The sequence below is a fragment of the Berghia stephanieae genome, chromosome 5, assembly GCF_034508935.2.
Source record: "Berghia stephanieae isolate SIO BIC M18660-M18661 chromosome 5, UCSD_Bste_1.3, whole genome shotgun sequence".
NCBI lineage: Eukaryota > Metazoa > Mollusca > Gastropoda > Nudibranchia > Aeolidiidae > Berghia > Berghia stephanieae.
In genome coordinates, this window is record NC_088364.1 from 25,316,078 (window position 1) to 25,330,476 (window position 14,399).

General features: G+C 37.5%; 1 protein-coding gene across 3 annotated transcripts in view; it reads left to right on the forward strand.

Annotated features, from left to right (window-relative positions):
- The window catches only part of LOC144972652 (uncharacterized), a 40,093-nt gene extending 26,578 nt beyond the window's left edge, over positions 1–13,515 (forward strand). For all 3 annotated transcript variants that reach the window (XM_078914131.1, XM_078914130.1, XM_078914129.1), the window contains 4 exons: positions 4,189–5,180; positions 6,489–6,781; positions 9,855–10,077; positions 11,964–13,515. In XM_078914131.1, coding sequence (XP_078770257.1) covers positions 4,189–5,180; positions 6,489–6,781; positions 9,855–10,077; positions 11,964–12,171 — 1,716 coding nt within the window. In that variant the 3' untranslated portion in view covers positions 12,172–13,515. The remainder of the gene's footprint in view (positions 1–4,188; positions 5,181–6,488; positions 6,782–9,854; positions 10,078–11,963) is intronic.
- The last annotated feature ends 884 nt before the right edge of the window (positions 13,516–14,399 follow it).

The window sequence follows — 14,399 nt, forward strand, 5'->3', positions numbered from 1 at the left end:
AGCAAGTTGCAAGTCTGATTTTTTGTTTTCTTTTGTCCATCTCTTGTCGCCACTCCTTTCTATCGCATTGTTGTCATTTAAAATAATACAATAATATTAAAATTTCGTTTGGTGTTTTAACTAATCAAATAATATGAGTTTCATTAGTTTCTTCCTTCCAAAAAAACAGTTATAACGTCTGTATTTTTAAAAGGTCCAATAGAATATTTGGGGACCCCGATAGCTCAGTTGATAGAGCACTCTCTTTATACGCACAGGGCCAGAGATCGATCCAGGGTGCAGTCGTGTTTTTTTTCTGAATCCCTGTCTACTCAGCAGTGAATGGGTAGCTGGGTTTGTTAGATCTGGCGAAAAGTCACCATCGACCCCACTTATTATATACTTATTACCGCATCCACCCCCTCTTATTATAACTTCACGTCTCTCTCTTACTCTTCAATGCTCGCTGCCCTCTCATTGTGTGTGTGTGTGTGTGGGGGGGGGGGGGGGTAGGAGTTGCGTGTGTGTATAAACGCCACGAACAACTCGATCAACGCCTTGGGTGATTCCATTATCTCCGTTAATGGGGATAAATTTCAAATTTTATTCACGCTAAATTATCGAAGTAACAATGAAGTACTGTGATCAAATAAAGAAGGCATCACCCCTCTTCTCTAATTAGGTTACAATTTGAAATGAGTGTGACTACTCCGTGTGTTTTACTCCTGTAGACCACGGTTTTCATCGTGTAGCGGTCTTTAACGGTTCAAGAATGAACGATCCCATGGTCCCAAAGGTCAAAACGGTCTCTCAGGAATGTTCAATGTCGAAAAGGACCGCCGGTCCTAGGACCGGTCCTTGCGGTTTTCATTTCCCAGGGACCGTAGGACCGTGGTCCTTAAGCTTGCCAAGGACCGCCGCGCACTAACTACTACTACTACTACTACTACTACTACTACTACTACTACTACTACTACTACTACTACTACTACTACTACTATTATTATTATTATTACTACATTTTGTATAACTTTATTTCCAATTCCATTGTATTTATATTCTAACAATAGTCTACACTTTATTTTATGTCACTCTCTATACTGCACTCCACAGTTCCTCCCCACCCCTCCACCCCTCTTTTTCCGACTTAATTAATTGCACACTTTTATACATATATATTGTTCTATTTAAATTCGTGCTTCCTTACAAAGGAGCATACTATTTCATGCCCCATCAATGTTTTTGTTTATTCACCTTATTCGCCTGTTTTAGTATGTTTCAGGATATTGTCGGTCCCGGAAGAAGTCAAGAATTTTATCTTTCTCTACCGTGAAGTCCTCATCACCCTGGCAGATTCGAAACCTCCACAATATCTGTTTTCGTTTATTAAATTGGAGCTTGCATTCAAATACATATTGTTAGTTATTTCTTCGAGCTTCGAGCTTCGAGCAGCAACATTTACATTGTCTTATTGTTATAATTTGAAATGTAAATGAATTGCAAGGAAATCAAAATAGTGCAATGTTTGCATGGCAGACATTGCTTTGTCCTCCAGATTGATTTGTTTCAATCGGATCTGTTACTGTGCGCTATGAACTATCACAAATATATTATGTTCTCCATGAGGAGCCGTCGCCTTATATCTATAAAAACAGAGACAACACGTCACCTTAACTCATATTTTGCCACATGGTGTTCGAATTTTTAACGCGCAACTGTGATTAAATTAAATACTATCTTTTAAATATACACACACACAAGTTCGGACTAGAGGCCAGAGGTACGGCCTATCTCAATTTATCAAATTAATATATAAAGTGTTGTTATTGGTCCTTGGTTGTATCTTTTTACATGCATGCCACGTCTATAAACGAATTTCCATTTTTTGGATGAATAAAATATATCTTATCTTCTTCATCATCATCATTGGCTTTTTCACCCTGGGTCAGGGTATAGGCCACAGACAAACAGTTTCCATCCTTCTCTATCCTGAGCCAACTTTTTTATCTCATTCCAGGTCTTACCACTTCTCTGTATATCAGCTTCTTTAATTCTTCTCCATGTTCCTCGTGGCCTTCCCCTTGATCTTCTGCCCTGAGGGTTCCAGTCCAATACTTTCTTTGTTATAGTTGAGTCATTCTTTTTAGAGAGAATTAAGAATGCAACAGATGCTAAACTGCGGGACGAACAGGCAGGTTTTCGGAAAAACCGTTCAACCACCGACCAGATTGCCTCTCTGCGAGTCATAGTAGAACAGTCTATAGAATGGAACTCTCCTCTTATTGTCAACTTTCTGGATTACGAGAAGGCTTTCGACAGTATTGACAGAGCAACATTGTGGAAAATTCTGGCACATTATGGACTCCCTGAAAAGATAGTAAACCTCATTAAGGAAATGTATCTTATCTTATCTTATCTTAAAAATCAGACGAATGTACATCGAAATATATTGATATAATATAATAGGTTGAATACCCTGCTTCTCCATGAAATAAATAATAATGTGAAATTGATTGTAAGCTTCAATTTAATTACAAAAACAGATCAAATGAACGTTTCGGGTTTCCCCTTTATCAACAAAACAGAATGAATGAAACACTACAGATGAATGAGATAATGTGGTAGTGGCGTAGTTAAGATGAATAAACAAAACATTGGTTGGAGGAAATAGTATGCTCCTTTGTAAGGAAGCACGAATTAAAATAGAATACTAGAAATTTCTAAAAAGTGCGCAATTAATTAAGTGAAAAGATGGGAGGCGGGGAGGAACTGTGTAATCCAGTTAAAAGTGAAATATAAAAACGTGTAGATCTAGATAGACTGTTGTTGGAAAATCAATACAATGGAATTGAAAATATATACAAAAAATAATGAATAAGGGATGTCGGTATAAGTATAATTATTAGTGGCAGCAGCAGCAGCAGCAGCAGCAGAAGGAACAGTAAGTACTTTTAGTAGTAGTAGTAGTAGTAGTAGTAGTAGTAGTAGTAGTAGTAGTAGTAGTAGTAGTAGTAGTAGTAGTAGTAGTAGTAGTAGTAGTAGAAGTAGTAGTAGTAGTAGCAGCAGCAGTAGTAGTAGTAGTAGTAGTAGTAGTAGTAGTAGTAGTAGTAGTAGTAGCAGTAGTAGTAGTATTAGTAGTAGTAGTTGTAGTCAAAGTATTAATGATACTGATATATTATAATAAACGGAAATGACGATGGATGGCCGGGGGAGGCGGGGAAGGGGGGGGGGGGGGGCAAGAGATAAAGGTAGTATAATATTTAAATTAGGTCCAGTCTGGAGTTCATGCCGTGAGGTGAAAGGGTGTTCAGTGTTTGTATCAGTTCTGCCTCCCTATATTTTCTATGTTGTTTAGTGTTGTGGCAGAACTGAAGGACGGCAACTTGGATGTCGTGCAATCCTCGATGACTGGACCCATTGAAGTGGTGGGCGACAAGTTTGTCCTCGTCGTTTTCAATAGACCGGAGATGTTGTCCAAACCTGTCGCTTAGTCTCTTGCCAGTTTCTCAAACGTATGTCTTGTGGCAACGTTTGCAGATTTTTGCGTTAATTAGGTTACGATCCGTGCGGGCGAATGAGTGTCGGATGTACCGATGAAACTTTCATTGGCCTAAATATGGAATTGACAGTCGACCATGGACATCATTGTAGTCAAATAATATTAATCTTTATTGTCTCAGGAGGCAATTATTGTTAGGTTACAGATGTCTAGCTCTTTAATAAAATACACACAACTCCCATCTCTCTCTCTCTCTCTCTCTCTCTCTCTCTCTCTCTCTCTCTCTGTGTGTGTCTCTCTCTCAACTAGTCTCTCATTTTCTCTCTCTCTCTCTCTCTCTCTCTCTCTCTTTCTTACTTTCTTTCCCCGTCAGCTCTTCTCTTTTCTCAGTTATTCTCTCTCTCTCTCTCTCTCTCTCTCTCTCTCTCTTCTCTCTCTCTCTCTGTGTCTCTCTCTCTCTCTCTCTCTCGTTTTTTTCTTCTTAATTCAGCCATTTATTGTTAAGTCTTGTTCAGTTTTACCTTTACTGGAACTTCGTTGAATTCGTTGATGGCCTTCGTGACAAATGTGCTTTTATGTCTAATGGTAAGACATCCAAATCCAAACAAAAATGCAATTTAAAAAAAAAAAATAAATAACACCGCACTTTTCAGTGAAGTTAATCAGATATGTCCCTTCTCTCATGTGAAATTTGTTTATATTTCCCACAGATACACTACATGCTTGAATCGGTAAGCGAGATGATAATTGATTTGAAAGTAGGTGTCCTTCTCAACCATTACTGCGACTCATTCAGTACTGACAAGGATGAGGAAGATTCAATAGATCCCGTGGAACTCGTTGGTACAATTAAAAGTCAAAACTCGGTAAACAATGGAACGAAGAGACACGTTGAAGCCAATGAAAGGCCTGCTGAAAGCATAACCCAATCTAAAGCATTCCATGAATTCCGTACAAACCAGAAACCAGTAAACAGTGAATCAACTCCACTGGTTTGGGTCGATACATACTTGGAGGCTAAACACAACTTGTCTAGGGACGATTTTGAAATAGCGGTCATGAACATGTTGAACAATTACACTCTTCACATTGAAAGTGGGAAATACAACTTTAATAAACGGTTCAAAATGCAAATGATGTATGACAGCATACCAGCTGCAGAAATAATTGAAAGCTGCAAAGAAGTCACCAAAGAATCCAAATACATTGCCTCATCTTTAAGTTTAAGTATAAAATCAGACATTCCAATATCAGATTACATTGAATGGCAACCTGTTTTGATGTGTCCTCATGTTGAAATACCTAAAGATCAAATCATAATTAATTTTGCACACTACCCGTATTTGTCTTCCCGTTTACTTTCTGTTAAAATCAAGTTCAGCGAATTGACAATAGAACTCAAAGAGCCTTTTGAAATGAACCAAGTATCAAAAGATCGTGGCAAAAATGGATCGATTCTCATCTGTCAAGAACTATTAGAGTCCAAATTTCAGCCCAAATACATGTACATTCAAAACGGAATGACTGTGCTGAATGATGCAATTCTGACAGTTTCAATTATCTGTCTTTTTGTGACAGTGACGACGTATTGTCTATTTCCAAGTCTTCGAACGGTTGCTGGTTGTAACACTTTGGGGTTGAGTTTGAGTCTTTTGATTGCGCAGCTGCTGTTATTGATAGCGACTAACTTTCCAGAAATATTGTGAGTATTGAAATAGCAGTGTCTTCCTCTTTCATCCTATTAATGCTTGCCGATTTATCCATCAATATTCATCATGAATATATCTATATATTATCTTTCCATCTATCTATTTATCCATTTATAGATGAGCAAATACAAAAGTCTTGTTTAAGTCTTTTAAAAGACTATGAATTTTTACATACTTCAGATACATCTAGCCTACTAGTAGAAATATATTTTTCTGTTAAGAAATGTTAATACTTTACCTTAAAGAAAAACATTGCGTCCACCGTGGACCTTTGACGGCCATTTTAATGAGCATAAAGCAGCAAAAAGTTTTGTTTTAAATCTTACCCAAAATTTGTAATGAGACAAAAAATAAATGTCAACACCATATAAACAATTTTTATTTTTTCGATAATATTATTAGACGTCTATATTCTGATTTTTATTAAACTTAATTCTTAATATCTTTAATTTTTGGCGGATATTTCTAATGAGCACAAAAATGTGAGCATTTATTTAGTGCAATATCCACTAAACGTGCTCAAAGCGCTTTACAAGGGGTCCTCAGCCAACAACAACACTTAACATGAAGGACGAGACATGGCGCCTGTTAGTGATATTACATCTTTTTCGGATAAAAACAACTGTTAATAGCCAGGTACTCGTTTTATACCTAAGTACGGTGAGAAAATGAGCCATTTTTCATTGACTCAACTATGCTCAGCTCAGAGCGGGACACGAACCCTAAAGCTACCTATTCGAAGGCAAGTATTATACAACGAGACCACATAGCCGTAAATAATTAAAAAGTTAAATAACTTATCTAATAGTCGTTTTGATGAGATGATATTTTACATTTAAAATGTTGACACCATGTGCAACGACATTTTTTCTTTGTAACGCATTAAATCAAAATCTCATAATTTTGACGTATTCTTCGAGTTTGAATGAAATGACGACCATTTTGCAGGGGCCATAACTCATTCAATTATCAATAATTAAAAGAAATGCTGTTTTTCAACTTATCTTCATGTATAGAAATTGTTATACATGGACATGGGGGGGGGGGGGGGGGGGGGATATGGTAACCATATTGGATTTTTGGCGGCAATTTTGATTCATTTTTTATTTTACAAACTGGTCCAGAACCACTATAAAAATATACTGGACGACATATATACCAATTGTCATGCTTCTATCACAGTCTAAAGATTTCGTCCACTTTCATCCCACTACATACCCCCTTATGTGCCACTTCCCACAATTTGGATTGGTAACAGATCACCTTATACATCTTTTCATTTCTCCTTTTCTTTTATCCAGAAACTCTTCGGCACAGCTTTGCAAAGTCATTAACGTTATTGTCCACTTTGCTTGGTTGTCTTTTTTCACCTGGTCGTTTCTGTGCTGCTTCCATATGTTCCAAGTTTTTACGTCAAACATTCGATCATCTCACCAAGCACAAAGGAAAGAGAAAAGGAGGATATTAAGGAACATTGCTTTGTCATTCTTGATTCCATCTTCCATTGTTATTAGTATTGTTGTGACGTCATATATCTTGCATGATGGGAACCAAATTGGTTACTGTACAACAGGAAATTCCGTCTTAGCTGATCGTAAGTTATTCTCCGCCCTGCCGGGCTTTTTAAAACTATTGAACCTCGATAGTCGCTTACTTGCTTTTTTTTCTTTCTTTTTAATTGCTAAAGTAAGAGTTGTCAGATTGTTTGCCAAAGCAGTTATCGAATCCCATGCCGTAACGTTGATATTATATTATCAATCCAAATTTCAAGGTCTTCATAAAGTATGATGTTGCTTATTCAGTTAGAGCACTGATAAAACGAGCAAGTCCAGACATGAAAAAATGTTCATTTCAGTCAATTCTTTAAATCATTACTTGTTTATTTCAGTCAACCTCTCCTACAGTATATTTTTGTCATCTCCGCCATGTCTGCTTTGATTTTGTTTATCCAACGCCTTCTTTATCAAAATAAATACACACACACGTAGACACAAACACATAAACATTCGCGCGCGCACTTCCAAATTCCTAACTAAAAAGTGGGCACAAAGTCCCCTAGATTTACAAGGTGTCCCAATCTTTAGAAAAACTTGTTCTTGTTAAAATTAGGAACCAGTTTATACCATTGAATGATGGTCATCATTTGTTTACAAACCAGGACGTGGCGTAGAGGATGCCATTCTGCTGTTTACAAACAACATTTACAGGCATCTAGATCACGCTAAGAGCTATTGCATCTTGCTGTTTGCAGATTTTTCTTCAGCGTTCAATACAATGCAACCTCAGTTGGTTATTCAAAAATTGACTAGTCTGAATTTAAACAAGTATATAATTGCTTGGGTGCTCGAATTTCTTACGGAGAGAGCACAATATGTTCAATAGGACAAAACATATCTTCCTGTATAACTACAAATACTGGTGCTCCTCAAGGTTGTGTATTGTACCCTGCATTATTCACAATATACACGAATGACTGTAGAAGTCAAAACCTGAGTGTACCTTTAATAAAGTTTGCAGATGACACCGCTCTTGAAGGCCTCATAACAAATGGCAACGATGTGGCTTATAGGCAAGAAATTGAAATTTTTGTGTCTTGGTGTGATGCCCACCACCTAGAGCTTAACATAAGCAAGACAAAGGAGCTAGTGATTGACTTTAGGAGAGTGAAGGAACCGATAGAACCGTTAAAATTAAAGGACCAATTCGTCCAGCGAGTTCCTCACTACAGATACCTTGGTGTAATTATTGATGACAGGCTCAAGTGAGATGAACACTTGAAATTAATTAGGCATAAGATGTGCAGGCGTACTTATTTTTTATCAAAATTTTCTCAGTTTAGAATAGATAAAACCCTCTGCACATTATTCTATAGAGCAGTAATCGAAAGTGTCTTGTCATTTTGTATAACTGCTTGGGGAGGCAATTGCTTAGCAGTGGAAAGAAACACAATAAATTCAAATATTAAAAAATCCATTAAACGCTATATAAATTATGTTGACGATGTAGATCTTTTATAAGAGAAATTTTGTATTAGTAAAATAACTAAAATAGTAAATGACCAGAATCATCCACTAAGACCATCAGTTATTATGTCAGGAAGGAGTGGTCGCCCTTTCTCTATTTCAACGAAAACAGAAAGTCACCGAAAATCTTTTCTGCCGTTCAGTATTATTCTTTATAACTACTAGCAATAATCATTTTATATGATTATTTCGCATTTTTATTTTCAAAAAAATGTAAATATTAATTTATTAATTTTGCAATCTTTTCAATTTTCAATTTATAGTGACAGTTTAAACTACTTTACAGTGTTGAAATTATTCATATTATAAAGCGCGACTCTGGTTATGCAGCTGCTCCTTTTTATATATACATCATATTTCCATTGTATTTTTATCTTATTGTGTAAATTATAACACGTCTGTACAAAACATTTCCTTTTTGGGATGCAATAAAGTATTATTATTATTATTATTATTATTATTATTATTATTATTATTATTATTATTATTATTATTATTATTATTATTATTATTATTATTATAAACCAAAAGCAGTACTGAATATGTAGAACTACCCATGTCGCCTTAAGGCGTTATTTCAAACGGGGTTTCTTTTCATATGAAGACAACGCCGTTACCGATCAGGTATTCATTTTACATTCGAATAAGGCAAGAGAATGTCAATTAAGAGCATTTTCAAATGAATCAATTTTGTTCTGCCCATAACGCGAGTGAAATCAGGACTCAAACCAGGGACTTGACGCCTCAAGACCAGAAAGCCAAAATCTTGATAATGGACTCCCAAGCTCAAGGTGGGTGATTTCCATCTACGCAACCTAAAGAAAAAAAAACGGTTGTCCTTACTCCGCTTGCTTGGAAAATCGGACAATCATTATTTGATAATGAAGTTGTCACAACATTTCAGAATGTATGTAATTTATCCATTAAAAATGGCTATACAATGTACTTCGATTCTAACTAGACACAGCAAGTTATGTTTTCTGAGATTTCAGTAGTTAAGCAGCTGTAACATAGAGGTGAAGACATGCATGTGTTTAACCACAAATAGCCTACTAGTCGGATTGACCCCACGAGTCACAACGGTACTCCTCAGGCGTGTCTGTGTATTTTGCGAGTTCTTTGGGCGGTGCCTATTCTAATGAGAAAGGTCCTTTACAAGCGGGTTCGTTATATCAGGCGTAAACATAGAAGGAAAAAATGTTAGGGGATTACTCACGAGTCGTCCGTCAACTCAGTATGGCTTGTTCGCTGTAGCGTTATGGAAACATTTACACAAAGAGAAGAACAAGTATATTAACAGCATGCAGAAATGTGTTCCTTATTCCCGTCAATTCGTTACAAGCGTTATAAGCGTGCTCTATTGTATTTTGGCATATCAACAAATCACTGCCTTGGGGTTTTACTAGAAATAATCAAAATTACCTGTCGCCGATGCACTCTTCCATAAGGGACACTTTCGCTGGCACATAATAATGTTTTCTCCTAGTCTTTCGGGGACGTGGGGGTGAGGAAATTTTGAGAATATGGCGGGTAGTGGTTATGGGTGTTATTTTTTCTTCTACTACTGCGAATAGTGATTCTACCGTGTGAAATCACTATTCGCAGTACTACTGCGAATAAGCACTTCGATTTTTCAATCCCCAGCCTTGGCGATCTATGTGCCCGTGATCACAGTAGTTCTCCTCAATACCGTATTCTTCCTCATTGTCATCGTCAAAATCCGCGCAGTTCGAAGTCTCCAAACCAACGAGGATTTCAGGAAACAGGATCGTAAGGACCTCTTCATCTACATCAAGTTGTCGGCCTTCACTGGAATGTTTTGGACTCTGGTTATCCTCGGCGAAGTTTTGGACAGCGATGTCTTGAGGTAGGATCATATGAAACAAATATCTACAAACGCGGGTACGTGTGTGGAAAGGAATTATTAACCAGACTAAGTTCATTATATTTCATCTAACATCTTTGTTATACAACTAAACAAAAACGAAAAAACCCCCCCCCCCCCCCCACACACACACACACTAGCACAATATCCAAATATCCACTAAACTTGCTCAAAGTGCTTTACTAAGGGTCCTGACCAACAGCAACATGTAACTTGTAGAACGAGACATAACGCCTGTTAGGCGATATCAGTTTTTTTTTCCCGACAGAGACAACACTGTTAACGGCCAGGTACTCATTTTACACCTGAGAACGGTGAGAGAGTGTGAGTAAAGAGCCGTTTCAACTATGCGCCAAGCGAGGTTCGGACCCAGGGCCTTCCTATCCGAAAGCGAGTGTCATACCACAAGACCAGATAACCGCACAACCGTCTTATTTTCTCATTTGCTGACGGTTACTTCCCAGTCTTCCAAGAATCCACTTGGTAATTAGATAGGTGTGTGATGTATTTAATTGTGTATGTGTGTGTGATAGTATACGAGCTGTTTTGTGTTGTTTTTTGTTTGAGTATTTTAGGAAGTCTTGCTTCAGTTTAAATGATTGAGTGTGGACGTCTTGTCGTTATCACTGATAGGCCTATTGTTTTATTACTAATTGTGGGACATGTTGATAGTGAATGTTAGACAAGCTTAATTTTGTGATTTTGTTGACAACGTCGTGAGAAAATAAATATGCTTGTCCAGGGAAAAAGGTCACCGCACGTGCCTGCTTTGTAGGATAGTGCATGTCCTGTCACCTGAACTCATTTTCTTGACCGAGGTGGTCGTACAGAAGACTTGAGATTTTGCAATATCCACTAAACGTGCTCAAAGCGCTTTACAAGGCGTCCCTATCCAACAGCAACACTTAACATGTAGGACGAGACATGACGCCTATTAGGTGATATTTCAATTTTCCCGACAGAGACAAAGGTATTAACGGTCAGGTACTCATTTTACACCTGAGTAGGTAAGAGAATATGAGTAAAGAGGCCTTTTCAAGGACAAAAATCTGAATGGCAATAATTATAGAGAGTGGTAAGCATATTCAAAAGTGTATTCCTTCAATGTTTTATGTGCCGGTCAGAGCGGGACTCAAACCCAGGACCTTCTGATCCAAAGGCGAGTTTCATACTACAAGACCGCATAGCCGCACTTGAGAGGACATGAGAGAAGACTGCAGTAAGGGCTCTATATCCAGATCTATCCTCAGCGTTCCTCATTAATGTTGGGCTGTCCATTCTTTTACGTTATCCACCCGTCACTTTGCCGCCCTCTCCTTCTGAATGCACCCCCCCCCCCAAGGACCCTTGGATAATGTTTTTTTTGCCAATCTCTCATGGCGAGAAACATGACCAAACCAGAACAATTGTCTTCTTTGGACTGAAGACAGGAGGGATTCCCGTAAGATGCCGAAAATGCGCCAATAGCATTTGTTTTTGAATAATTGCGTCGCGTCCTTTTTCTGAGGTTAATGTCTGACTTTCATAACCTGATAAGATTGATATTTCAATTGCCTTATATAATTTTTTGAACTGAATGCCATGTTCTTGCTTTTCCATAGCTTATCCTGTTTTGCCATTGCATTCGTTGCCATTGATATCCTGTTTTAAATTTCTCTTGTTTTTCGGCCATCTTTGTTGATTGTAGCCCCAAGGTATTTAAAGCATGCCACCTCTTCTAGCTGTTGACCTTCGACTTTGTCGATAGTTTGTCCTCACAAATTATTCGTGAAATAATCGATAGCGCCAGAATTTCGATGTAAGAGATGTTTGTAATGAGAGTCCTACCCACCATTCTAATTTTCTTTTTCAACGTTCTATTCAAACAGATACCCAGCTGTTGTCATTAATGGAAGTCAAGGCATTTTCATTTTTTTCTCCTTTAGTTTCAACCGACACGTTCTGAAGCTGTTCAAAAAGCGCTTTACATGTTTGTCATTCTTGGATAAGAAACGACATGATCTCTCAAACTCGGACACGAACACAACAAATAACTCCCGTGATTCAACGCTGTCCACCATCGCCTCAAGAACCTGAAACAAGGACAATTCGTTTACAAATAGCCGTGTCTCGATTATCTAAATATCTCAATACTTTAGTTTTAGAAGCTAGAAAAATGTTGGGGTCAAATCAGCGTCAATGAAAATAAGATGGCATTCAACATACAGTAACAATCGTATATTTATAGTTCAACCACTTTCAACAGTTACAGTGTAGTTTCACAGACCAATGTGTCACAACATCACGATAGTTGCTCACAAACTGGAAGGTCATACATTCTGACTGGTTGGCAGCTACTGAAGGTGACAATGACTGAAATATATTTATAAAATCAAAGGATATATAAAGCCAGGGAAATCAGAGTGCAGTTGATGCAATCCCTGAAGTTTTTCGAAATTCATACAAAAACACATGCGTGCGCATGTTGAGCCATCCACACCATGGCACAGCACAGCTATCACTTAGAATGGAAACAGGATTGTCCCATGGCAGTTCATTTCGATCAAAAACACACCAAATTGCTTTTAAAATAGTGGAAGATGTCCTTAATAGTTCCATCGTCTTACCCCCCCCCCCCCCCACCCCCCCTTTCATGGAGCTGACAAGGATTGACAAGACCTTTTTAGCATTTGTACTGGTGGCTTCATCAATATTTAAAGAGAATGGTGTACTCTTCAAATCCTCGACAAGAGCTTTCTTAATTATTTTTTTCCCACCAGGTTTAATTTTATTGGTAGCAGACGACTTTCCAAACGAACACCAGACAAAGCATGGGGATGATCTTGACGACACGCATAAGCCAAGTCTACTAATTCTGAAGCCAAGGTCAACGGTAACAAATTTTCTGCCATGAATGCAACTATCCATTGTGCTCACTCTTTCTGATAAAGGAACTTACTGGCACTTAACCGAACCTAAGACAATGGGGGCAATTTCCATAGAAATCAGAAGTCGACCCAAGAGCAATGTGTCCTTATAACAAGTCTGAAAACATCTTTAGGTCCCATACTGACAATGCCATAGGATCTCCATCACAATGATAAATAAATATATATGTCGAAGATCAAAATAAAAGGAGAAACGATTTTCAATGAAAAAATATCATGTCTCACCAGAAAAAAATCCATCTGTTTCCCCTTTCAGCAAAAGACTAGCTAGGCTCCAGGGTGAACCAAATGTTCTAATTATGTGAATAAGGTTTGCTTTCAATGATTCAAGATTGTTTTTCAAAGTCAAATTCAACATAGAAATATCACAGTAATCATTTTTTGCTGAGATAGGTTGCGTACTTTATGATTTTTGATGTTAAAGATAATTTGTTTTTCTAAGTTGAGACACGTGCTATTTTATAGTTTGAATAAAAAGCATAAACATTACAAATGTTCTCTGTCTATTTCGGTATTCATGTTATTTTCTGTGTGTATTGTACTTGCAGATCTTTTTTTAGTTTTAATGGCGCTTGCTACAGGTTAATGTCATTCCAGAGCCTAAGAAGCGAATGTTCCACAAGAGGACTATTAGATTTAGAATTGGTGATAGCAACACTCTTGAATCTCAGGCACCTGAGAAAAACGAGGACAGAGAAGGTTAGTTACATGTAGAACCAAGCAGCAAACTAAGGCCACCCAATGTCACACATAGATTGCATTACAGGATCCTCGACAAAGGAGATAATCAGAGCATTCCCTATACTAATACAGTAAATAACAATCTAGGATATAGGCATGTGCCAAGTCAAAAAATATCAAATCAACTACAGATTTGGCAACAAAACAAAGCAAAACAAAAACAAAAGAGAAGATATTTCATTTTCAAAATAGCCAGGGGAAAAAGGACAAAGAAATTACACAATTTTACATCCAGTGTTTTTGTGAGTGTTGATCTTGATTTTAGACTTCATCCTTCAACTCGTGAAGATTCAGCAATTCCTTGTCATAGAATGTGAAAGTATAAGTATAATTGATAATGCCAAAAATAAAGACCAATTCTTTTTTCAAGTCCCACCCAAATAACTGCAAGCAGATCTCCACTAAGAAAGATACACTCAAATGCTATGGACAGAGAGCAACATGGAAATTGAACTCACATGTTAAAAAGAGTAAAAGGCCCAGACACACTCAAATTGTAACATAATAATCCCCTACAAATGGCATTATCAATAATGGAGAGGTGATTTTCAGGGGGGAAAAATATTACCCTCACAAACAGAAAAATTCATCCAGTTGCTCAATAAAAAAGTCTGCGGGCAGGACCCACGCAAAACC